The sequence below is a fragment of the Oryzias latipes genome, chromosome 17, assembly GCF_053564925.1.
Source record: "Oryzias latipes strain Hd-rR chromosome 17, Olatipes_Hd-rR_3.1".
Lineage (NCBI taxonomy): Eukaryota > Metazoa > Chordata > Actinopteri > Beloniformes > Adrianichthyidae > Oryzias > Oryzias latipes.
The window spans coordinates 22,770,491-22,798,296 of NC_136253.1; the positions used below are offsets into that span (position 1 = coordinate 22,770,491).

Genomic DNA, 27,806 nt, shown 5'->3' on the forward strand with positions numbered 1-27,806 from the left:
GGGGTTGGACTAAAAACATTTAAAAAAACGTATTAAACATGAAATTAATCGAGAACATTTGTAAAGTAGAAAAAAAATGCTAAAAAAGGCTTTGGACTACTAAGACATATGTGAACTTTAAATTGGATTAACTGATTGACTAGTGTTCGGTAATTCATGCTAACGTTCCTAAAAATACAGAACACATGTTTCTACATTTTGTTCAGATATATTCATTTGGTTTAGCTCTATTTCAGTCAGAAAAAATGAGGTTCTTCCAAAACATCAGCTCCAGCTGGGTGGGTTTTAACAAAATTGATGCTACCTTTCCAAATTTCGAAAGATGCTTTTTTTTTCAGAGCAAATTTTGGAAAAGGCTTGAACCTTCAGCTTTGAAATCGTTTTTAGTCGTATAAGGAACATATTTTCCATCTTTCTGGCACTTCATCACCTGTTTGTGCAACCTTTAGAGCTCTTCCTACACTGTAGGTGCAACTGTATTCAACCAATGAAAATATGTTTGACTCATTTTTTGTTTTTATTCTTATATTAGCAGGAAAATGATACATTCTTTACACTCCAAATCTCTGTTTTGAGGTTTTGTTGCACTAAACTCAATTAAGATCAATACGATGACCTCAATTTGTCATTAAAGGCCTGCAGAGACAGCGAGGTGAATTTTCTTTTTTGGACCATTTCATGTGTTATTCTAGGTTGTCTATGATAATATTACTACAAAGAGTTTTTACTGATAGAAGAGGATGATGCAAATCCAAAGGGAATCTAAAAAGGAAAAACACAACTGGAGCACTTGTGGATCCAAAGACGACTTTATCTTTGTTGTGTGGCTCAAAGGCAGCAACGTGAACTCTCATTATCTCTGTGCCCAAAGGCTTCGTTTTTTGCTCACACTTCCAATATAACAGAGGACTGTATGGCACCTCACAATACCCTCTAGGCGTTGGAGGAGATTAATGGTTAATAAACAGCTGCAGTGCTTTAGCTAAGAGGCTGAACTCAACCGATGAAGGCTGAGTTTTCTTTTTCTTCTTTATTGAAAATAACATCATTTGAGGAAAGTCAATTTGCTGGACTTAAATCTCGGTAGATCAGCTGATTTAGAATCCAGCCCTCTTGGCTGATCAATCAATGTTTTTTTTTGTTGTTTTTTTTAACTCTGAGCTCTGCATCAGACTTTTGCAAGTCAATCTTCAGAACTGCATCTGACTTAATCAATGTCAAGTGTGTTATTAAAGCTGCTCTGGGGAGGAAGGTCTGCTGAACCGCAGCCCCAGGCGGTCCGTGGTTCTGCAGTGTACTGCAGGGACGTCCCAGAACTACATGCACAAGAAAACATTTAACTCTTTACAGTAACCATGCTCATCTATGAACAATAAAACTTTCAGAGAAATAATTCTGACTGACCTGTTTTTCTTGTGTTTGGTGTTGTAGTCTTTAGCTTCCAGTTTTTGTATTTACACTTAATTTACAATTTTGGGTGTTTTTAACTTGTTCTTGTGGCATTTTTCTTAAGATGGAGGACAAATATTAAGGAAATTAGGCTTAAATTGTAAAATATGAGTATCTCTTTATTCAAGTCGAGGTGAATTAGGAGCAGTTTGACAAAGATCTCTGATTACTAGCCAGTCTGGCAATAAGCCTGTCCAAAGATGAATGGTTTAAGACAAACTTTAAATGTAGAAACTGTGTCGGCCTCTCTTACATGAGATGGGGATTTATTCCATAAAACAGGAGCTTGGTGGCTGAACACTCTGCCTCCATCTGTACTTTTACTAATTCTAGGAACCACAAGCAGTCCTGCATTTTGGGAGCAAAGTGTTCTTTGGATGGTAAGGGACTATGAGGTCTTTGATATAGGATGGGGCCATACCATGTAAGGCATTATAGGTTAACAAGAGGATCTTGAACTTCATTCTAGAATCAACTGGGAGCCAGTGAAGTGAAACTAACACAGGAGTGATGTGATCTCTTCTGCTAGGTCCTGCTGACAATCTAGGTGCTGCGTTCTGAACAAGCTGAAGACTTCGTAAGGAACTTTTAGGACACATTGCAAACAAAGAGTTATAGTAATCCAGCCTAGATGTTAAAAATGCATGGATGAGTTTTTCAGCATCACTTTAAGAAAGTATATTTCTGATCTTAGCTATAATGTGCAGTTATACACGCCTGTAATATGAGAGCCTTAAATGATAAATCATGGTCAAATAAAACCCCTGGGTTTCGAACTGCAGTGAGTTTTTAAAAGAAAAGTTTGGATCATGCAATCTCTCAAATCTTCTACTTATAGTTACAGTATATAGGGTTAATGACAAGAAATGAAAGAGCAAAAACATCAGAATATTCTGACCACACACACTTATGTGTTGTGTCACACTTCACACTGCAAGACATCACCCCTTGTTTCCCAAGGTTCTGGTTTTAGGACTCGTATTTTTGATTTTCTCAAGCTGATGCACATAGAGTTACATGATAACTCTGGGTTATTATAATCTATCATATGTGTGTAGGTATTTCTGCTCCATAAATGTCTGTTTTACCCCATTTTAACACATAACAGTAGCAGGTGTTTTTTTTTTTTCTCATATCAAAATTGAATTTACCACTTTTCCCAGGGGCTGCTGCTGTTCTTTCCATAGTTCTATTACTTATCACATCAAGAGAGCTAAAATCAACCAGAAAAGGGCCAATGAGGCATCGCAGAAGTTGGATATATTGGCTTTTCTGTGTGATTCCTCTTTGATGATGACTGGATCACACACTAATCACCCCCCACAGTTGCTAAAGCCAAAATGACCCACATTTAGCACAGCTTGATGAATGTGTGCTGGTATAAGTGTGTTTTGCACGCACAGGCGAGTAAATGTATATCGACATTTGAACAGGTTCACGTGTTTGAGTCCAAGTGTGTTGTTGGAGGAGATGCGCTCGCTGCAGTGTGCAGTTTCTGAGCTCTGATTTTAATGATATCCTCCAACCCCCTGTGGGCCAGCGTGAGCCTACTTTGACCTGCATCAGGATAATTAATACCACACTGAAACGCCGTTCAAACATGTGCTTCTTTCACTCTCTTTCCTAACTTTCCACTGCTCTCAAAACACACCTTTCTGGCTCGGAACCGAAGCAGCAAATGTTAAAATAATTACTCATCGGCAATTTATATGCAAGCAGAATCCTATTAGGAGTTTTTTTTGCACATTACCAGCCCCACAGTCGTTCCTAGCAGGATGTATTCTCCAGCCTGAAAAACCAAAGGTCTCTTGTTAAAGAGCTTTAGAGCAAGACCCTCGGCATGAACTGCCACAGTTGCCAGTTTGAAGCCCCAACCCTGCAGAGACCCAACTCCTCTCTACGTGCTTTCTGTGCTCTCCAAATATCGAAGAGCACTCGAACTGGTCCCAGTTCCATTAGTGCTGCTCTGAGGCCAACTGTGGAAGATTGATCTTTTTCTGGACTCTTTTCAGGTGTGTGGTTGTGTGTGTTTGAGTAAATACCCTTCATCCCTTTTGCAAACACCCCCATAGGGATTGGCTGTAATTAGGAGTGTTTTCTTTTTCAACTTGCCTTGCAAATGGAAACGGCTCTAAATCAAAGAGGGAACACATTTAGTTCATCCCTGCTTTGCTTCGGAGGCTGCTCCACCTCTGATCTCCAAATGAAACGTCTTTTCTGGTTTCTTTGGTGTCCCCAAAACCTTATATATAAACAACAGCTTTCATATTTTGGCCAGCAGAGCAGACATGTCTTTTTTGAGACATTCTAAGCAACGCAATTACGACAGAAAATTAGTTCTGGGCATGACAGAAAAAATGTTCCCCCAAAGTAATAAATTGTGGCCATGAATTAGTATTTATGTGCTCAAACTTGTATTTTGTGCATACAAATTAGCATTTTGTGCGCACAAGCTAGTATTTTGTGGGCACAAATGAGTCATTTGTGTCTGAAAAATTGAATTTTGTGGCCACAGTTTAGTATTTCAGTCACAAATTAGCATTTTATTAGCATTATTTGTGCACAAATTTGCCTTTTGTGGCCAAAAATTTGCATTTTTTAAAATTTTGTGGGCACAGATTAGTATTTAGTGCAAACAAATTAGTATTGTGTAACCCTTGTGCTATCCTAGGCATTTTAACATTGGGAGTTGGTTCATCTAGACCCACTAGACAGTGCCCTGAACCTTTTTTCTTCAATGATTTTTGATCTTCACTGGTGTCCATGGATAACATGAAATCTTTCCACCTTTATCCACCTTTGTCATGGTAGAGAGAACACGTCAATGTAAGGGTGGGGTCATCTAAAAAAGCACAAGGTGTAAAGCATTTTGTGGCCACAAATTACTAGTAGGAATTGAACATAAAAAAAACACTCTGGCCACAAAAAAATAATTAATTGTCACAAAATATTAATTTGTGCACACAAAAAGGTAATAAGTAGCTAATTGGTGTGCACAACTTAATATTTTGTGCACACAAGGTACAAATTCATTGCCACAAATTATGAAATTGAGAGAACAATTTATTTTTTATATTTTAGAATGTCATGTCCAGGGCTCAAAAGAAATGACAAAACCCTGAAGGTGACATTCCAATGAGGAAAAATAAAATATTGATTCAAATGAATTAATTTGGATGCCACCAATTAGTATCTTGTGTACAAATTCGTTTTTCTTAAGCGCAGGTTAGCATTTTGTGGCCACAAATTAGTAGAAGGATAATACTAAAATACTAATTTGTGCCCCCAATAAAATCTAGTTTGTGCACATAAAATAAAAAATTGGTGCCCACAAAAAAGCAAAGAAAATGTTGATTCATGACCACAAATTATTAATTTTAGGAAACAATTTTTTATGTCATGTTCAGGGTTCAAAAGAAGCTATACCTTTTGACACTAAAATTGAGATGGAAACAATTTTCTGATAGGGCAGGAAAAAATAAACTTCATTTTCTGGAATCAGACAAACAGATGGAAACAATAAATCCAGACAAAGCCAAATCCCTAATAGGGCAGTAACCATTTACATATTTCAGCGAGCTATATAATTAAGACAAATTTCCATACAAACATGAGGAAGGGAGGGGGAGTCAAGGTGAGGGGGATTGTTTGTGAGCTAGTTCGCCTGAATTAGAATCAATAACACGCATAGGCAGATGCTGGGGAGATAACAGTGATTTGCACATCACAGCCACACACCCACGCAGGGTAATGAGAGGATCTCCCGACCAAAAGCAGGAAAAGCTTTACAAATGGACAGCGAAACAACAGCTGTAATGCGACAGGCAGCCATTTGTTCCACTAATCACTGGGGGGGGGGGGATTATCAAACATAAACAAACCCAAGGCCTTGTATTTGTTAGCCAAACCGTAGGGCCTTTACAACACCGATGCAAAGCAGGGCGGTTGTCCAGCATTAGCCGTCTGCGGTCATTACACCTTGACAGCTGTCAGGGATTTCGATTTGTGAGATCACGGAAAATAAATAAATAAAGAGCGGAGCGGGGGCGGTGATATGCTAATCTGTGGAGAAAGGACATGCTCCCATCAAATAATTCAGAAGGTGTAGATTTACAAAGTGAGTTTGGATTAAAGCTTTAGGATTATTCAAATGACACAAAGACGATTCTCCTTTGCTACTGTTTTCCCCGTTTCAATGCTTCTAAAAACAGCAAACCGATTTACCTAAAGCTACACTTTGGTAGAGATGTTTTAGGCAAATGAGGGGCAGCGGGAACAGGTTGTGTGTGAGTGTGTGTGTGTGTTTGTGTAAGCTGGGAAACTAGCAAACTTTTTATGGCAGTCAGAATACTTTATATAATTTTTATTTTTTTTCAAAATGTGTGTTGTGTTTTTGGTAAATGTGGTAAAAAGTGTTTGGTGTGTTGGGGTCAAGACACCCCCATGACTCTCACTCTGAGATGAAATGGTCCTGAAGGATGTCCTATTTTTGGCATCATAGCTCCCACCAGATTATACAGTACTTTAAGACAGACAAAAGAGTCAGAGTTAAGTCCGTCAGACTTTACTTACTCCGTTCACAGTAACTTGTTTGTAAAGCACTACACGTTAGCCACATTAGAGGTGTTAGCGTATTTACAATACATGTAACTCCCAACCCAACCTTGTTTGCAATGCGGAAAAAAAATCAGACTGAAAGCGCTACAAACAAATGTTACTGTGAATACTAACTCTTGTTAGTAAAAGGAAAAAAATCAAATTAATACAGCTACACGTTAGCCGTGCTAGCCTCTTCACAACACCTGGAACTCCCAGACTTTTCAGCTCGCAAGATAGATAAACTGCGGAGCCCGCGACCTGACATGGGTAAAATAAATAAATAGATAAATAAATAAATAAATAAATAAATAAATAATATGAATTTGTTCCCACGAAATAATTGTGACCTTTAACACACCCTATATTTTCAACCGGGAATAAACTGAAATGCTTCTGGTTACATCTTTACTGTAAATTAAATATCTTGTTTAATAACCCTTGTGCTATCCTAGGCACTTTAACATTGGGAGTTGGGTCATCTAGACCCACAAGACAGTGCGCTGAACCTTTTTTCTTCAATGATTTGAGAACCTCACTGGTGTCCATGGATTACATGAAATCTTTCCACCTTTATCCACCTTTGTCATGGTAGGAAGAACACGTCAATGTAAGGGTGGGGTCACAGGATTGCACAAGGGTTAAAGCAATAATAAAATATATTTTGCCACTGCATCATTGATGTTTCTATTGACAAGGCATTGTCATGAGATGCGCATAGATGTGAAGGTATCTGCTGTAAATCCAAGTATTGCTCACATCCGTGTTTATGAATGACTTATCACGAGAATTAATTTTTCGTGGGAACAAATTACTTTTTTTTTCCCCATGTCAGGTCACAGGCTCCGTAGAAAACAAAATGATTTTGCCAAAACAAAATTTACTGTGATTAAGGTAACTCCCAACCTTGTAAGACACTTGTAAAAAAGAAAAAAGCACAGTCCGACACCGCTACATATTAGCACATTTAAAATACCGGTAACTCCCAAATTTGTTTGAACAGCCTCATTAGCACGTTCACAATACCTGTAACTTCCAACCTTCTGGACAACATGTTCAAGAACTGTCTGACTCCACTAAAAGAAATGTTTCTGCCACTGTGCTAACTCCCAACTTTACAGTGTCACGTAAAAAAAAAAAAATAAGTTAGCCGCGTTAGCGTTTTTACAATAATGTCCAACATTTTGACACAACGCCTCTCAAAATCACTTAAACATCAGTAAACACTACCAGAATTAATCCATATATAAGACGCTCCGGGTTATGAGGTGCATTGCTGTTTTTTGAAAAGAAGAAAAAGGCTTTAAAATGCATTTAAGTGTGCAAAAAATATGGTTTATAGAATCTTCTGCTCTCAAAGAACAGAAAAGACTTCCCTGATGGAGAGAAGTGTGAAGCCAGCTTAGTGGGGCTATTGTCTGCAGATGGATTTTAATGTTAGTAATTTTTACTGTCCTAATAGTATGAGAATGTCTTACATGGGGAAAATGAAGAGCTGCATCATTCAAACAAAAAAAGAAAAAACAGTGGACCCCCCCACCCTGCTACAACTATGTATCCCCCTATTACCTTCCAACAATTTAAGAGAAGCTCCATTTGAATATTTAGTGAGGATTTGGTAAAAAAAAGGAATAAGACCTCCTCCCTAACAAAAAGTAAATATGGAATCCATAAAAAAGCAAGCAGCAAAATGAATTTTGGGAGTCGACCAAACATCTGCTGAATGTCTAACAGATTACTTTTAATATGTGAGCCACCTCCACAGATCAGCATTCTGTGAGTGCAAAAGACACACTCCACTAACCCTTCACACAACATGTGGTGGTGATGCAGCCGAAGAAATGCCAGAGGGAGATATTGATTATTCAAGAGGGAAAGTAAAGCGATTTGAAAGATTTCTTGATTTTTTGGAGTCAGAAAATGTTTAGCTGAACTTGGATCGTTCACATTTTTTGTTTTCTCTTGCCAGCTCCACGCACCCAAACCCATGACAAGGCGCCAACAACAAGGTAATGACATCTCCATTCTCTCTCTGGAGACGCCTTTTTCATCTGTTATTTTCAGGAGTCCATTACTATTGCAGAAAGGTATCATGCTCCTGCACAACAATCGATACTCTTTCATTAAGGTGATGAACGTGCAGTTTCCCCCAACAGTCCAGACAAATTCTCAAGAGCCACTGATCTGAATCAGTCAGCATGACGGCACCACCGCCAGGTGAGGTGAAGGTGAACAAGCAGAGCCGGGAAAGTCTGACAGCCTCCCCATCATCACGTTTGGCCGTGCAATCAATGCCACCCTATACTTTAGCAGTCAAATCAGACACTTTAATTCATCTCTCAAACTCAGACAGGAAGTGCTTTTCCCTGTCAAGCCTCGTCTCTGATTTTACATTTTTTTGGTCAAGTCTGTCAAATTGAGTTTAATAATGGATGAGCGATGGAGGAAGGGTTTTATATCTCGATTCCTGCAAAAATCTGACCAATCCAACAGAAATATGTCATCATTTAAGCATTACTTGTAGTTTGAAGTTTGTTTTTATCAGCTAAAAAAGAAAAGGAAATGATTTATATTCAACAATAATGCATTTTTTGGGTAAGTAAACATGTGAGGGGTTGTTAACATTCACCCCGCTTTGGCAGCAAAAAAGGTGGCTGGAAACTGAGTTGGCACCTGTGCTGCTTCAAAAGCCAGCACACTGCCAAGGAAAGTCATTTCCCAGCATCCTCTGTAAACAGGAGAATCAGTGCTGGCACACAGAAAAAAGCACACACTTTTACTTTAATTCATAGATGAAATTCAAAGTCACCCATCAGGAAACAGGAAAAGTTAGCGGTTGTTGTTTTTTTATTTTATTTTACTTTCTAAGAGGGACGTGTGGAAACCTTGGCAAAGACAGCGGTGAATAATTTCATAAAGTGTACATCCTTAGCTCCTGCCTCAAACTGTTTTGCCTCAATTTAACAGCTGACGCGTTCTGCTATCTTTCGGTAATCCGGGGAGAAATGAAAGCAGCAAAGCAATTACCATGTGACTGACGGGCGCCTTGTCGAACGCTCGGGCGGCAAAGCAAAGTGTGCGTAATGCTCTAACAAAGTTCAGATCTGTCCAGATGGAGTGATGGGTGCAAACGGCGAGGTGCACTAACAGATGAATTAAACACCTTATGGGCTTTGTCGTGGCTGAACCGGCTGTGATTAGAAATTTCAATGTTCAAATTAGAAAAAGGAAAAACGTGATTATTAAAGTTGTAAATCAATTTCACGCCAAAGCTAGACTAAATGTTCCACAACTCCATAATAGGGAGGAACCATCATTCTTGTTTTTAATGTCAAACTTTAGCTTTTCTCTGACAAAAAACGTGTTTTTAGTCCTTTTTCATGATCTCGGGGGATTCTTCAGCTTTCATTTTAAGATAATGAAGCTCAAAGGGGCCATCCTAAGGTTTTTGTTTATTTATTTATTTTTATTAAAAATCGTTGTTAATCAGGACCCGACAAAAAAAAAAAAAGTATTCAAAGAAGAGTTTATTATCCTAATGAACTACTGCTGCTCTGCAGAAACTAGGTCCTAGGGGTGGACCCTCCCAAGAAGGAGTACTGGGTGGAGATGATGTGGACCATACTCAATGGAAAAATTGAGGTCTCAACTAGAATTAAAAGAATATAGTTCAAGAAAAAATGGTGCTAATATGTGGAAACAAATAAAAATAAAAAACACCCTGTTATTATGTTTTTTGTTTGTTTATGTCTTTTTGTTGTTCAGTGTATGTAAATAATGATGACTGGAAAACAACAAAAAAATAAAGTTAAAAAAAAAAGGAAGAAACTATGTCCTAGGATGCATTTAGACTGGACACATTTGGTTAAAGTGAACCAGAGTTTGTTTCCCCCGATAATCCGAAACAAATTATCAGTCTGAATGAATAATAATAATAATAATAAACTTTATTTGTATAGCACCTTTCAAGGGAGACGGTTTAGCTCGTGCTGGTTTGCGGCGCCTTCCGTCCGTGAAACCAGGGTTCGACTCCGGGCTGCTCCCTGTTCCCTTCTCTACCTCTGTGCCGGTCCCAAGCCCAATTTGAGAAGGTTGCGTCAGGAAGGGCATCCGGCGTAAAACATTGCCAAGTTTACCATGCGACTTGTTCGCTGTGGCGACCCCTGATGGGAAAAGCCGAAAGAGGAAGAAGATTTGTATAGCACCTTTCAAGATAAAAATCACAAAGTGCTTCACAGTAAAACATGGTAAAATACAATAAAACACAGTAAAACACAGATGCACCCAGAAACCGCTCTCTGACCCATCTTTCGAGGTGGTCTTGATTCGTTTCCAGTAAGACTGAGCTCCGGGTTTCTCTCTGAGTTTCCTCAGTGTGAATAGGCTTCATGCTCAGAGTGGAACAACTGAATCAAAGTGGTCACCGTTTCTAAGCATTATGGGATGTAACAAAAGTAGAACGAAAGCAACCATGACGATGATACACAGCAACTCATTAAAATGTGGTCGCAGGAATGGAGGCTTTAGAACCACATTTAACCTGATACACGTTGCTTCTTACTCTGTTTTCCAGAGAATCTATATGTCATGAACTCTCATCAGCATACATCCTTAGCCATCGTCTCTTCAGTAACCGCCTTGCAGCATGCAGCCTCCGCCGTATCAAAGTAAAAAGTGTTGTACCTGACGTTGATACAGGCGTTCAAAATTGGTCAACGAAATATAAGTTTAAATAAGTGAACTATCCCGACAAGGATTGTAGGACTTTCATTATTCTTTCTCTCATTGCTTTGCCCCGCCCTTGTAATTCCTGGCCAATGACTGAAGAGAACCTTTGTCACACGGTTTCGTTTACAAGCTTTGGTTCACAACAGAAACGTCCGGTAGATGGCAGTCTGAATACGTACCAAACGTAAAGTTCAGCACTCCATCTGGACCAAATTGACTTGGTCCGAACCAACTGACTTTTCCGTATGGACCACTCGATTTTGACTAAAAAGAGAACAGATCGGAGTGGGACTCTCAAATTTACGCAGAAAACATTATTTACGTGGAAACAATTTTTGATGACCTTTAAAGATATCTTTAAAAAGTCCCTTTTCAAAAGGTCTAAAACAGCCAGCAGATAACACAACATGTATGAAACCAAAGGACCACCTCCTCCTCCAGCTATTTGGTTTGGCTTAGTCTAAAACAATTTGCACAGGCTCAGTCACTAAAACCATTTGTTCAGAGTTCAGGAAATATAAGCGGCCAGGCATTACCTGCAAAATGACATACAACTCAATTTCCTCTCTCCCCTCAATGAATTAATCTCCAAACCTTTCAAAGAAGCAGTGAAAGGGTCCAAGATTAATTTGACCCCCCGGTGCCGAACTTGTCACCCCTTTATTAAACAGGCTAGTCTCTCAGACATGGTGAAATAAGCAGCAAGGCACTTTGGCTATATATGCACAGTCAGTATGGAGCTAAATCCTCTCTTTCTTTTTCACCAGTCAATAAAAAACGATTTCACAACAGTTTTGAACAGTATGAGCAGGTTTGTGTTCATAATAGTATATTTGTTGAAGAAGACAATACTTGATATGATCATTTTGTTAATATATTTTCAGTTTAACCCTATATAACCATACATACAGGCATTTCTGAGAGCCTTATCTCATGACCATGATCCAAACTTTCCTCAAAAAACATTATATATAACTCAGTCCATGTTTTCTGCCTTGTTGTTCATCATCATTCCACTAGGGGTAGTATAAGGGCTTTTCCTGCTCATTTTAAACTGGCTGCTTCCTTAAGTGGCCACAAAATACTTATGAACTAAACATAACTTCATACAAAGATCGTTCTTCTTGATTGTAACTTTGGATGTACATGTAGATCTGATGTAAGAGGAATGTTGGGTGTCTGGAAATAGAAAGTAAAGAGATTCCTCACAAAAAACAACCTCCAAGCGGGATTTTGGTCCATTCACGCATCTCTGAGTATTCCTCTAAAAACCTGCGCTCTGAGCACCAGTCACTTCACAAAAACAAGTGGAGGAACAGCCCCTTCCAGGAAGAGTCTGCACTGTCAGCGCCGCCCCCAGGTTAACACACACTTTCTCCGCTGAGCTAGCGGTGATCGGCAAAAATGCTTTCATTTTATATACACATTAACCCCTGTGCTATCCTATGCACTTTAACATTGGGAGTTGGGTCATCTAGACCCACTACACAGTGCTCTGAACCTTTTTTCTTCAATGATTTGTGATCCTCACTGGTGTCCATGGATTACATGAAATCTTTCCACCTTTATCCATTTTTGTCATGGTAGGGAAAACACGTCAATGTAAGGGTGGGGTCATCTAAGATAGCACAAGGGATATGCACATCCGTCTTTGCAAAAGTTCGGTTGTTGTTTGTTTTCGTGGGCGAGACGCAGACACGCTGCTGAGGCCGACTCTAGTTTGACGTCAATAAATGGGCAGCAACGACAAGGAGTGAAAGGCGGGGCCTCAAAGATCGAGTTTTCTCACTTCCAGGTAGGTAAAGCAACCGCATAAAATAACTCGTATTTTATAAAAAATGTACCAAAAGTCAAAGAGTATTATATATGTGGATATGGTTTACTCTTTAAGGCCTAAGAAAAGCCTGATATAAGCCCTTTGAGGCACGTTCACACTGCACTCATGCAAGTTTTAGCTTCCACATTTAAGACTCTCGTGTTCATGTGTACCTACGCACATTTTTAAGACTGTATTTGGGCTCTACTTACAAAACGAGTGGCCACTGAAAGCAATTTAAAGTTAAACCAGGTCAAACTCAGATCAATCTGGCGCAGGATTTGGAGGGGGTTGAAAAAATGACAAATCTGTACAATCTTGCATCTAACCTACTTCACTTTTACTTATCTGGATGTTGTTAAAATAATTGCTTTGACCTGTTGCCTGCGGGATTTCCGTAGAACAAAACGCCATAAAGAAAATCCTCTTCACTAAGCCTTCAATTGTAAAAAAAAAATCAAAAAAAATCCAAGTTGTATATCCTTTTTTTTTTTAAGTACTGATGTTGGTGTTCATTCTTTTCAGGTTTCATCACCAACTTCCTCTGAGGGAAGCTTCACTATGATTGTTTTCTTTCCTTCAGCAGACCAGATAAAATCACTGCCCTTGGGATGCAAGAAACATCACTTCAGGGAAATGGAGTTTGACCTCCCTCATCACCCTGTGCTGACTACAGAAGGTTTTGTGTGTCTCATCCTGAACTGGTTTGAGTCTTTTTTGTTTGTTTGTTTATTCATTTATTAACTCATCCTGTCCAGCAGCTGAGCAAACAGATAAGACCTGAAGGCCTCTTATACTGGGCAGATTGTGCTGTGACAACAGGTGGTGTTAAATCGTTGGTTACAGGAGGGGTATTTTTGTATAAACTCCTTTTTACTTCAGGCTTAAACATAAAAACAGCCTCTGGGAATTCTAACTAAGTCATATATCAAAGAAACAAAATATTAAGAAATAACTAACAGATTCATTTTTTTTCTTTGATTTATAAAAGAGATGTCTACTATTAAAGCTAGGATTTTTAAATTTGATTGTTTGAAATTAAAAAGGGTAACACATCAGATCTATTTAGATTCAGATTTATTTATGTGTTTGTTCACGGAAAAACGTTTATCATTCTTGGAGAAATTCATAATATCACCAACAAAATATTATGTTGAGTGTAGGTCAGGAATGTCCAAAGTCCGGCCCATACATTCAAATTTCCTTCTGTCATAAAATGAGTTATTATCAGTTATTTCTGGGTTTCACATATGAAATTTACTTTAATTTTGGTAAAGAAAAAAATGTCTTCGGATAAATGTATGTGAAGAGATGAAAAATATGCAATCCAGTTTTGTAATTCTCTGTCTCCTTTGGAACAAAGAAGTTCCATCCAGTTCAGAGGCTTTCCAAAAACGGTCAGCTCTTGTTCTATTACCTTTGCCTCTGTCTTCTACATGTGCAACGATTTGCTTTTTTAGTATAATACAAGATCTGCCGGAGGAGCTTAAAGTGTCACACCAAACGTGTTGATCTGCTAATTAGCCAACACAACTGGAAGACCTTGAATATGAAGTGATGTCTAATATTGCTGTTTGATGCCTTTTGCCTTGACTGAAAGTCTAACACAGAATCTAGTTTTGAGAAATAGATGCAATCAAATAATAAAACCATAATTCATATTTGCAGCACTATATTTGTGTGTGTAAAACAATAAAGTTCAGGTTTTTTCTTTATCCAGATGGAATACAGATTAAAGAGAGAATTATGCAATCTTCATCTTTCAATGCGAGCTTCTTGTGCAGCCGTGCCTGGAGCTTCACATCCTGATCATGCACTAAGCTCACCAGAAAACTATTGCATACTTATTTTCATAATTACGGGCATGCTGCCCCCCTCTGTGTTTACATGGTATTGTCCAATATTTTTAAATAATGAAGACAGACAGATGAAGCCTGACTTTTAATATAACAAGAATTTAATATTTTTGACATTTTTTCTAATGTAATTATTTCCTTTTTTTTTTTTACAAGAAACTTTATTTTATCTTAAATATTAAAGAAAAATGTTCATTTTAAAAGGGTTTAACGGAAGATTGCAGATAACCACAAACCACTGATTTGAAATGCAGCAAAGAGGAGCGAGAACGTTACCGCTAAAGCCTCTCCAACCTCATCTAATAGGAAAGTAATGCCAAGGCTCGCCCCTTGCTGTCTGTAGTCCACTGCCGGAGGCAAAGTCAGCACTGAATCATAAACAGGCCAGAGAGATTGTGCCGCTTTGCCTTCTCAGCGCATGGAAAAGGTTTACACCACGCTTCCATCCCCACAACGCAGAGATCTGTGCACAGATTCCATCCTCCTACTCTGTAATCCATAACTTCTTTTTTTTTTGCCATCATCTAAAAAGAGATAAAAGTCTAGATGTCATAAGAAGTCATTCCTAAAGGTGTTAAAGTCCCACTCCAATCATCTTTTAATCTGTTTTAAAGTGTTCCCGGTGTTCTTTTTATTATGATTATGCTGTTTTTAGCCAACATTTTAAAAACTTGTGTTGTTTCTCTACGACATAGTTTCTGCAGAGCTGCAGGGTCTCATTGGAAATTCACCTCTAAAGGTTGTGGTGCAGAGTGAGCCTGCACTAATTTTCCATCATGCCTTTGTTTAACACGCTCTTTTACAAGTTTACAGTCCCTCACACTCCCCAATATAACATTATCGTTGAATCCAAAATGGCGAACTATGTCAGAGCTACCCAGCTGTACAGTTTGGAGGCAGATGCAGCTTAAATGAGGAATATATATCTGTCCTCCACCATGAGAGAAATGACACAAAAAACATTTTCATTGGAGTGTGTCTTTAGATATTTTGGTTTTTGTCTTCTTTAGTAAAAGTTGACAAATTAAAGAAACGACAGAAGTTTGTTCCTATTAGAAAATGATTGGGTAACAAATAAATAAAATAAAAAATATACATAAGATACATTTCTTCAACAAGTACATGGGATTTCCCTTTTTTAGATCCTGTTTAAAACTTTTTGATTCTTGACATTGATGCTGTCTTAAACTGGACATATAACACAACCGATGCAGAGGGCCCCTTGTTATTGGTCACCTGTGGCCCCCCCCGAACTGCTAGGTCTCCCACTGTGCAGGACAGCACCTCCAAACCAACCTGTATTGTTTTTTCCCCCTTTCTCATCTTTCAGTCCATCCACAGCTGCAACTAGTTTTAAAAAATAATTCCAGATCAATCCCTCTCATTTCATCCCACTGTGTAGTCCGTTTTTTTTTTTTATATACAACCGTACTCACCATCAAGGATTCCCACCACAAACTTTCAAACCAGAACTTTGAACACTTCATCACAACTGTCCATCCACAACAGGAAACAGGAAGTGACTCGGCGTGTCAGTTGTTGTTGTTTTGTTTTTTTCTATCTATAAGATTATTTCTTTGTTTCAAAAGTTTGAAACAAAGAAACCAAAGCTGACCCCAAAAGAGATTCAGCAGGTTCAGAAGGTAAATGGAAGATTAATGAAATTAGATAAAAAATAAAATGTAGATACACACAAGTCACTCAGTCAAGTTGCATGTTACTGAAAAGTATTCCTGGTTGGAGGAATTGTACTGCTCTGGGACACCTTATGCATCATTTTTGTGGAATCGTAGAGTTGGCAAGAGTGTTTTCAAATCAATTTCAATAAAGTTTTGCCTGACATGAAATGGACTTCTCCATAGAGCCTTGGAGGTGAGGCCTCCTCCTACAACACATGACCTCCAAAGACCACTATTTTCTGACATACTAAAAATAAAAAACCTCCTCAACCAACATCATCGGCTCTGTCATATTTCTTTTACCCTGTGCAATAACTGATTACACGGTCATCCAGTGCAATTTTTTGGAAATTTGTGTGTATATTGTACCTGTAATGCTGCCGCAACAAGGAAATTTCCCCATCGTGGGACTAATAAAGGAATATCTTATCTTATAGAGATTAGGTTGTAGCATCAATAGGATTAAAGACCCACTTCAATGAACATGATGTTTTTATCATTTTCTTGTGGCATGGACATCTATAAAGACAAAGGGGGGTGAGGGAGGGGCTGTAAGCTAGGAGGAGAGTGCAAACGTAGAGCTCTCAGCTACTGGAAAGGGAAGGGGGAACGGGGTTGCTCCACGCCAACAGTCCCGCCCACAACTCAGAGACAAATTTCTAATGAACTACTGCAGAAACTAAAGAGTAAGGAAATGCAACGGGTTTGTTAGATCAAAAGATGATCAGAGTGGAACTTTGACGAATAAAATCTGTAATTTGTTGGTATTTTATAAGATTCTTGTGGGTGTAGGAGACTAGTGACCTAAATAAAAAGGGGGCTTCCGACAAATCCACATTTGTTCAATTTATTAAATATAACTCATCTAAGGTGATTTGTTTCCTTATTTTCAATGGATCTTCCATTCTAATTAAACAAAATGCTCTCATTCTTATTTGATGGCCATAAATGTGAGATAACTTTCACTTTTTGATCATCATATTGGCTTTATTACAAGTATTTCTGATAGCCCTATCTCATTAGCATGATTCCAACTTTCCTTAAAAACCCATTGGATACAATGTTTTCTCCCATGTAGTTCATCATTATTCCACTAGGGGCAGTAGGGGACTTTTCCTGCTCATTTCAAAATTGCTTTTTCAATAAAATCTCAAAAACACTTGGCGGGAAACTTTATAAAATTTTAAACTTATGGTAAAATATTTCTTTTTTTAACAACTTATATTATCAAATTATGGAAATGTTGCTGATAATTCTTAATGACAGTTATATCATGTTAAAATGTGTGGATCAAATTTAAGACATTCATGTCAATACTTTTTACATTTTGTTGTGAGAAAAAAACTTACCAGATCAACCAAAATGTCCTAATTGATTATATATTTCATTAAAAAAATGATATAGAAAAAATATTTTTGTGGATTTCATTAAATGCGATTAAAAAACATCTTCATTTATTTCAATTTTATGTCAATTATTTGATGTAGTGGAAGCAGCTAACAGAGTATGGAGGGGAAAAAAAACGAAGCGAAATGAAAAATGAAACACTCAAGCTGATCTTTAAAATAGATTTTATTTACCATTTTGTAACATGACAGTTTACGATGCACGGCTGACAAGACTAAGACATTTGAGGCAATCTGCGGTTGCCCCGGCTGGTTGGCTGCCTCGGTCCCGTCGAGGCCTGACCAGAGCTCTCAAGGGCCGGCGTTTTGGGGGTGGGGGCCTGGGCTTGCTCCGGGGGGGGTGGGGCCCCTGGCCTGGGTGGGCCTGGCCCCTTTGCTGGGGGGGGGGCTGGGGGACAGCTGTTTGACCACCGGGGGACAGTCTACCAGCTGTCCCCAACTCACCCCCTTCCTCATATAACCTCATATTAGGTTGCCGTATGGAGTGGGCCCCCCCTCTTTCCGTTTTATTTGCACCTTAGACATGTAGGGTCCTTGGTAGGGGGGGTGCTTGGACATCACTGCCAGCAAGCAGCAGATGTCCTCCTAGCACCCTACCCGCCAATTTTAACCGCACCTTAGACATTTAGGGCCCCTTGGTGGGGAGGGTGAGGGGACATCACTGTGAGTAATCAGGAGATGTCCCCTTAGTGCCCTACCCGCCAATTTTAACTGCACCCCCCTTAGTACACACACCCCTCCCCCCTCAATATACACATTCCAACATAAACACACACACATGCACACACACACCCTCTCAAACAAACATACACGCACACACATTTTGCAAGGAAGGTGGGACCTAAGACCATCTGTCCCCTTCCCTGATGGGGGGTGCGGGCCCCTTGGCAACGGCGGCCGTGTCCCCTGGGTGCCGGCTTCCTGGGCTCGGCAGTTCTCTCTCCGCGCGGTGGGGGGGTTTACATTACACCTGAGCCAGGGGTGTTCGTGTCCCTGGGGGGTGGGTCCTGGTCCTTGCCCCTGAGCGCTGGGCCCCGCCAAATTTCCAACTGTGGCCGAGCCTGGTCGGGCCATATTTACAACACCCCTTGTGGGCCCCCTTTTTTCCCCGGGGTGCCCCCTCCTGGGCGGGGGTGGCGGGCCCCTGCCTTGCTCCTCCCTGGACCAACCGTGGGCCTGGTGGGTGGCTGCCTGGAGTGCGGAGCGGGTCTCCCTTGGGGGGTCCTGGCTCGTACCTGGGGTTGGGGCGGGGGGATGCCCGGAACTCCTGGGTGGTGATGGGGTGCTCGTCTGGGGCTGTGGGCGTCCTTCTCCGGTAGGGCCCTGCGTTGGGCTCTCCTGGCGCGGCGGGGGGGCTGCTCTCCTGGTTGGGCTGGGGCGGCGCTCTCTTTCCCTCCGTGCCTCCCTGCTCTCTGGCTCTGGGGGCCTCGCGGCGGTCCTGCTGGCCCTGGCCTGGGTGGCGGTCTTGGTCTCCCGGGGGGCGGTTGTTCCCTGCCTGTTCCCGTGTGGCGTTGGGGGGATTTCGGCTGCCGCTGCGGCGGGGGTCTTGGGGTGGGGATGGCTGGGCACTCTCCCTCCTTCTTTTCACGTTCCACCATCCATTTTAGAAGAACAAAAACACCCACCTGAGCACAGGTGTTAGCTCACCTTTGCACTAACAGTTTGCATGGTTTGATGACTGAATTATTTCACACTAGTTGGTTTTACGGCATAAGTTTTCGAGTAAACACTATCTGTTTTGTGTACATGTCGACATGTGGACATTTTTGCAGCTAACAGGTGTGTTGATAACATTTGAGTGTGTGTGTGAACAGGCCCCGCCCTTTTTGTAGTACATTTGAACCTTACCGTAATGATAAACAACCAGTAAACTTGCTGCTTTATGCTGCTTCATGGTCTTATCACCCTCCTACCCCCCTCTCTCTCTAACATCCCTCCCTTTAATTCCCTTCTTTCCTTTTCCGTCCGGTCCAACACCAAAGATTTTCAAACATGGTTGAAATTAATAAAGTTTGGCCTCAATTACAAAAGGGGTTTATTCAGACATACCTCTGGTTTGTCTGAAGATTAATAACCCTTATTGTTAAAGTAAAATATGTCCAACACAAGAGGCCCTCAGCTCTCATCTGTCTGCCCAGCTGTTGGACAGGACAAGTTAAAAAAACAAAAAAACAAAAACAAAAACAGAGTATGGAGGGGAAAAAAAACAAAGCGAAATAAAAAATGAAACACTCAAGCTGATCTTTAAAATAGATTTTATTTACCATTTTGTAACATGACAGTTTACGATGCACGGCTGACAAGACTAAGACATTTCAATGGATTTTGGCCCTAAAGGTTGAAGAACAAGAAGACCAGACACTGTTAGATAGAGAGAGAGAGAGAGAGAGAGAGAGAGAGAGCGTGAGAGAGAGAGAGAGTGAGAGAGCTGTGTTCTCTTTTTCTCACTTGTGCTTTTCCTCCTCACTCCTTTAATGCAACAGGAGTGCCATTTCCTAGAGCCGTACCAATGAAAGATACATTTATTTCCTCGTGTTTTTTTTTTTTTTTTCCCAAATGGAAGAGTGAGTTATTATTATTTTTCATCGGCTTTATTCAAACAAATGCTGGTTTTGTTAAAGTGCTGCAACACTACGTTTGTATGAGGTGTAGAAAGAAAGGAGGTAATGTTCTTTTTTGTTTACAGAGATCCACAGAAACAAAGTAAATCACAGTTTTGTCTTTTTTTTCTTCACAGTTCAGCAGCTATTCTGTATATTTTTAAGTACAAAAAAAAAAAAAAACCCAAAAAGGTCTGAAGCTCAACCTGCGTTACAGTTTGTCTGCGACTTTCTACACCGTGATGGAAAACAAAAGGTACATCGATATTTAAAGGCTGGGCTTTCTGAATTTATGTATGTTTTTTTGCCATAAATAATGATTAATGTCACAATCAAGAAAAGTAAAATCTGAATTAATAGACTGGATTCTTTTCTTCTTTTTTTTAGTTGCTAAAAGATTTGAACACAAACGTTTGCATAAAAAGGTTACATTTTGACCGTAATGGTTGACATGAATTTTGATGTCTTATCAGTCATTTTGGTGTTTTTAAGCTGCTTTTTTTTCCACAACCGCAATGACAAACACAATCAAACTGTTTGCATGAAGGGCTATGGGGGGTAAGACAACTTAAAAATGCAATACTGGTGGAGTAAAATACAAAGAAAAACCAAAAGAACAACCTAAAAAAATGAAGGAAAACCAAAGTCTTTGCAGCTGCAGTTTTGTGTTGTAGAAATGAACCGTTCTCTGTATGTTCAAGTTTCGATCCAAAAGTTTTTTTGTTGTCGTTTTTGTTTGGCAATACAACAAAAAAATAATATCTGCTGGGTTTTTTGTCGATTTCCTGTAGAATACAACCTCAAAAAAACAAACAAAAAGCAGTGTCCCTAAATCTAAAAACACTTTTCTGTCTTAACTTTTAGTACAAAATCGTATTTTTTGTCTTTTTAAAGACACAGACATGACTAGTTCAGATAGATTAGAGCAACACAGACATCAATACTGATACTACGCCTGCTCTACTAGCAGGCTCTGCAGTTAGAGCTGATCTACTACACACAGATACACAATACACTTAACCATGTCTACGTTACACTACAAAAACAAAAAAAAAACAGACCAAAAAAAGTCACAAACAAAGTGTGTTCCCCGCTCAAACCCTTCAAAATAAAGGCAGAGAAACAAACAAATACACACAAAATCGGATCATATCGTATTTTTTTTACATTTCTTTACAGTAGGGATGCAAGGGCAGCAGAGATGATGAGGGGTGAGGGCACGGTAATGTGGCAGCTAAGCGTCACTCGTTACATTTGCTGTGGATGCCGTCACTCCTAATGGTAGACAACAAAAGTTTATATTTAGATAAAATCAAGATATGGTGTTGTGGCGGACAGGAACAGTTTCTGTTAAAAAAAGTAAAAGGGAAGAAACTGATTTTGTATTCCTTTTTGCAGAACTAGTTTTTTTCCCGTCAGGGTTAAATCACATTTTTAGAAAATTTTCTGTTCAAAAACACTAAAATCAAAGTTTTGATCAAAACTGTGCAGTGTACATTAGAGTGCTCTTATTTTGTAAGGAACATTTGCAAAAACTGCAGCCCCACTTCTACTGGGATTCAGCAGCGCTCCCTCTTGTGGCTCAACAGGGAATTGCACTTCAGAAAAACGAGTTTTAAAAACGACATTAAATGCTTCACTGTTTAAAAGATTGTGCTTACAACACCAAAACGACAAGATCACAGTTTTGTTTTCTTTTAAGGATAAAACAACAAACATTTAAAAAAAAGAAATAGGTGAGTAAAGCAACATCAGATATGCTCATCTTTATTTTTTCACTCTGGTCTATTTTGGGTTGTTCCCAAAAATATGCTTATGGAATGATTTCTTACATAAATATATTCAATTCCACTACTGATGTTTTTTGGCCCCAACAGTCAGAGCTTTGACTGCAAATTATAGTTGTATGATCATATCGTAACATCTGATTGTTTAGCATGAGCTATTTAGCTGTACTCAACTTGCATGCATAGAAGCAGTAAAACATTTTTAAAAAATGGTATCCTTTTTGGAAAATAACTATTTTAATTGAATGGAGGCACTTTCAAGTTCTCAAATACTGCAGTATTTTCTGCACTAGCGCACCGAAAAGCCTTTGTTTTTTTTGAAAAGCGCCCCTTCTAACTTTTAATTCTGGTTGTGCTTTCTGATTTCGAAGCCATTTAGAGAGCTACTCGGTCAAAACCATTTTTTTTCCTTCCAATGTTGTAAACAAGGTTGAGAATAACAAGTATTGTGATTACGCTAACGCTTAACGGTGTTACAATGCAAACAAGTTACAGTGACTACGCTAACGCGGCTAACATAGTGGTGTCGGCTGATTTTTTTTTTTTTGCTGCTAAAAATAAAATAAAACTGCACTATTTTCATTATTCTGGACTTCCATCTCAAGTTCACACAATGTGACAGTTTTCAGTCGTGGTTTATTGATACCATATCCCAGCATAGCGAGTATAGCATAGGTGTTAGCCATCTGCTGGTTATAAATGTATTTTTTGTTGTCACATACAATTTTCTACTTATTTATATCACCTATTCTGCATTTTGTGAATTAATAGAGTCGACAATTTATTATATATGAAGTGCCATGGTTTTTATTTTTATTTTAGCAGCAGTACAGCTAGCATGCTGTAGAGGTTAGCCGTGTACCGTGTCGTAAGCTTTTGCTCAAAATGAACTACATATTCGCATAGCAAATCAGTCGTCAGTAGAAAATAATAAAAAAAAAGGTTGTTTTAACAATAAATGCTAAATTAAGAGCTTCGAGTGTTTTCTAATGCATATCTGAGTTCTGCTTTACTCAAACGTAAACCAATGTGATGTCGTGGGGTAAGAAGGTAAATGTGTAACTTTAGGCAGCACCAGGCCTGCCTCTGTCGTTTTCCTCCTATCTTTGTGCTCAGTTCTGCTGTGCAAGACGTTGCTCCCAAACTCTACAAGTGTGCCAAATTTAATAGAAACTGCATATTAGATTCAAATGTTGTAAGTGCTCTAAAAAGTCCCATTTTCATGTCACCATGAACCAAATCTGTACCAAATTTTAATAGGGGAAACCAAACCCAGTTTTATATAAGGCTTTGGTACCCAATGGGTTACAAAAAAAAAGTCTCCTCTTGGGTTTTTGGGCACCATTTTCTTGGACAGCTATGACATCATCAAAACCCTTCAGAACAACAGGAAATTGAAAAAGTACTTTTTTTATCATGCCTATTCTTGTTTGTGTTGTAAAATCAGGCTCTTTCAAATTGAAATGAATGGGCTGCCTTGGTTGTGCACATCAGGCCACCTAGTGGTTACCAGGTAAACTGCGCTTGGAACCAGTAACTTTCTAATGGTAATGCCCTTAAACAAACAAAAAGAAAACAAGAACAATCAAGTCACGGATGAGGAATTGTAAACAGTTAATTCTATACCTTTTATACAAAATAAACATCCTATTTTTAATATTATTTACTATCTTACTTTACAATAGAAGGTATAAAGGAGACGTCTACCGAGAGAAGAATAATAAGCAGCTAGGTTTAAAACTACAAGGTTTTTCGTTTCTTCTGGAAACGAGCAGCATCCTTCTGCCTTCTGTCTCTCCTTCGGCGACAACTTGGCTCAGAGCTTTAAATCGAGTGTTTCTTCATGCATTAAAGGTTCCAGACAGGAAGAGGCTGCCAGTGTCTGACACATGCATTTCTATGGAACTTCTACAACGTTTCCAGGTGCCTGAACCCGTTGGAGACGCCAACAATGAACGCAGACGGTCCTTCACAAACAACATCCGAAGATACATTTTAGTCAATAAAAAAAACAAAAAACAAAGCCTGGAAGACTTAAGAAGAAATGGCCTTCTGTGTACAGTGAGTTGCATCCACCTGCTTTGGGTGGTGCTTTTCAACAGCCAGTAAAGTCAGGTGGTTTTAATTGTTGGCACAGTTTCCAAGGAGCCACAAACCCTACCTTCACTTGGACCCTGAGAAATGGACAATGGGACCGTTTCTGGAAAATACATATATACCGTACTTTTCGGAGTATAAGATGTTTTTTTTTTTTTTTTTGCATAGTTTGACCCGGGGTGCGATTTATTTGTGATTTAAAAAAATAAATAGCAAAGACCACTAGAGGCCACTGTAGCTGTGCATGAGTATTTGCTACCGACAGCAGCGCAGAAGAAGAAGCGCTGTCTTTTCTTAAGCTATGGACATACCAGTCATGTGTCCCGATTTCTTGAACATGCTTTTAGCGCATGGTGTTCACACCGGACAAGAAGGGAGGGGCTTCGTTCTCTTTTCTGCTAGCGCATGTCCGCCACCTACAATTGGAAGAGACTTGGTGAAACGACTTCTTGCGAAATGTCGTAGCTTTGAGAATTTCGCAAATCCTGCTCCAGACCTTTTCTTTCAGAGCTCTATTCCTTTATATGAAAGGCTTGGTGTCGTATAATTCCGCTATTATTAATTTCTCCTCCATGATCAATTTTCTAACGGTTTACACTTCCATAAAATGAAGGAGATGCCATCCATTCGTCACTACCAAATCCAAGTCCCTGATTGGTCAAAGTTCAACCTGGTTCAATTTGTAACATGTGTTCTATAGCTACGTGTTTTGTAAGTGCAACCCGAAAACTGTCCGAGAAATCTAGTGTAGCTGCGTGTGAACCCGAAATGCATGTTTACATAAGCTTTCTACCGGAAGTGGCTACTTAAACGCGCATTGAACGTGTGAACGCAGCTATGTGCAGCAAAATTGTTCCCAATTGATGCAGACGATAAAGACTTCAACATATTTAGCAATTTGAAGTGATTTAAAGAGTTTTGTTGAATTGTTAGCATGTTCTTTAAGCTATGGTTAGCTTAACACTTGTTGCGCCACTAGATTCCTCCGATGTTTCATGAAGCTAAATATGGTTACGGTAGTGTGCATTTATTCAGTCTAATATTGTTATCTATTCCATTGCTTTTATTTGCCTTTTAAAGTAAAATGTTCCCATATTGTGTTATATAAATGTATCCCAAAAGTGCGACTTTCCTTTTATTTTTTTTATTTTTTATTGTGAATTCTTTGGCAGCTGTGACATATACTCCAAAATAAGATGACTTATAGTCCGAAAAATACAGTATATATATTTACAAAACGCCCCTTGGGGTTCTTACCCAAGCTCAGGTCCTCTAACAGAGGCCTGGGAGCTTGTAAAACTGTAAAATTCTTGTAGTCCCGCCTCTCTTGCTGGACTCTCAGAGCAAGTTAAAGGTAGCTATAGGAGGACATGTCCTCAGCCTTTAGCTGCAGACGTCTTGGATGCTGTGCTTTTTGTAAAACTTTCTTCTTTCATGTAAAGAAAACGCAGCATTAAAAACAGGCTTAGTTTGAAGATCAGCTGTTGTTTGAGGTCACCGTGTGCTGTAAAATGTACCGTTTGAGACCAGGACTTGGCGTTTGGCCATGAATGAAGCCTATTTTTCTGTTTTTTTTTGTTTTTTCTTAAGCATCATCAGGTACAAATAGGCTTTCCTCTTCCAAAAAGCAGCTTCAGAACCCCAACTAATCCAGCCGTCAAGTCACTGCTGCTACAAAGTCAGTCGCTCTGACTACAGGGGAACAATGCGGCTTCTACTGCTGATGGAGATGGGATTTACAAGTTTAAAAAAAAAAAAAGGAAAGGAAAAACAAAATGCATTATTAAATTATGTGGAGGAAATTACAGCTCACGCACACACACAAACACACCGTGTTTTTTGGATGATGATCCAATTTCTTCTTCCTTTCGTTTTTTTTTTTTCTTCTTCATTTATCTAGACAACACGTAGACAGAAGAGATTAGGATAGATATAATAAGCCCTTACAATATGTAAAGGTCTCCAGCGAATGGGATCTCCCCCACAGCAGGCTGTGGGAAAGCGGGATGGAGAAGAAGGGCGGAAACGGCGGGGAAGAGAAGGTCGGGAAGGTGGGCCGTAGCCGGTAGTGTTGATACGGAGACGCGGTGTGTCTATGCGCTGGGGTTGGGGTTGTTGTGTGTGTTGGTGGAGCCGTTGCTTCCCTGGATGGTGAGGCTGATCTCCTCCTTCTTCTCCTCCTCCTCCTCCTCCTTCTGCTCTTCCTTCAGTTCCTCCTTCTCCTTGAAGGGACGCGCCTCCACGGTGTCTTCGGAGGCCATGGGGGCGTAGTGGCCCGTCCTGTGCTCCAGCAGGGCCGGACCCCACTTGGGATGCGCACGGCATGCAGCCTTCAACCTCTGTGGGCAGAAAAACAAACAAACACAACACCAAACTTTTCAAACACACGAGTTTGGGATGTTTTACTGATGGGAACATTTTATGAGCATTTTATATATTACAGGAAATAAATCTGTACTTGAAGGCTTGTAGCCAAGCACTGATGCTGCTATCTCCCGTTGAGTGTGTGAAAACATCATAAAAATAATCTGATCAGACTGGGCTTTATTGCTTTAGCTCAAGGTCGGAAAGCCTAGAAAATACAGCTAAAGCCCAAAGTAACATATGAGAAATCCTAACTCGGACAAACGAAAGCTTGGAAAAGACAAAATATTAGGTAAAAGAAAGACTTTTTCTGTCTTAAGAATAACATTTAAGTGAGTTTAAAGACGCAGTCGAATGAAGATCCTGTTTTTGGCGTTTTTAACATGTTCTTTTCTGATAATGGAGGACATGTATAAACAAAATGAAGCTCAAAATTGTATTTCTGAGTATTTTTCCGTTATTCAAGTGAGTCATTAGCAGATGAAAAAAGGCCAGGAGAGTATGTCAACAATGGGAAGATAATTTCTAATGAAATACTGTCACTCTGGAGAAATTGTGTCACAAAAAACAACAGATTTTTAGATTTTGGCTCATAATCCTAATTAAAATCCCACTCGAAACGCTCAGTCCCATATGTTCTACCTTTGGCAGGTTGTTGGCAGGTAGAAATGAAGTTACATTTACCTTTTCAGTGATTCAAGTCTGCCCTTTGTCAAAGACTCATTTTGATTTCAGTAAAAATACCTACTCTAAGGTAAAGTGGTGAGAGGATAATGGTTTGGGCTTGTTTTGTTTATAACCTATATAAGGTAACTAATTGTGAAAAATGTGACCTGTCTTAACACCTGCAGTTTGTTGTAAAGTCTTCGCCATATATTCATCTTTTCGTGATGAATATTGTGTTCTGCATCCTGATTGGATGTTAACTTTTATCTATCTATCCCATCCCGCACAGAATGTGTTCACTTTGCCACATGCCTTTAAACATCTGAGTTTGCAGATTTCACCCATTGTGGGTATTTTTTTCGGGTTGAAACTCCTGCAAAAAACAAGGAAACAATGTATAGCAAGAGGTCTGAACCATAGTGGAACATCTACTAAATGAAATAATACAAGTTTGGTAAAACCATTAAACTGCTGGAATATTTCCCGTTTTGTTTTTGTTTTTTTGACGTTTTTTTCTTTTGAAATAACAGAAAAAGAAGAAAGAAATAGTATTGTATTCCTGTAACTAAAATTGGCCAAACCCAATGTTATTCTGCTTCGGATATGAAACCTTCAGCAAGAGGCTGCTCCTCCCAAGGTGCAGGACTAATAGACTGAGCAACTCCTTTGTCCCCCGTGCCATCAAACTCTTTAACCTCCACTTAGGAGGGGGGAGGAAGACGGAAAAGGAAAGGGAAAGGGCCTGAATGATCTTTTTTTGTA

General features: G+C 39.5%; 2 protein-coding genes across 4 annotated transcripts in view; both read right to left on the reverse strand.

Moving 5' to 3' along the window:
- The window catches only part of lrrc24 (leucine rich repeat containing 24), a 37,334-nt gene extending 21,380 nt beyond the window's left edge, over window positions 1-15,954 (reverse strand). The window contains exon 1 of the mRNA XM_078934116.1: window positions 15,882-15,954. The gene's annotated coding sequence lies outside the window, so the exon portion shown is untranslated. The remainder of the gene's footprint in view (window positions 1-15,881) is intronic.
- Window positions 15,955-25,147: 9,193 nt separating this feature from the next.
- The window catches only part of slc6a9 (solute carrier family 6 member 9), a 98,396-nt gene continuing 95,737 nt past the window's right edge, over window positions 25,148-27,806 (reverse strand). For all 3 annotated transcript variants that reach the window (XM_020710949.3, XM_011486570.4, XM_011486569.4), the window contains one exon: window positions 25,148-26,353. In XM_020710949.3, coding sequence (XP_020566608.1) covers window positions 26,108-26,353 — 246 coding nt within the window. In that variant the 3' untranslated portion in view covers window positions 25,148-26,107. The remainder of the gene's footprint in view (window positions 26,354-27,806) is intronic.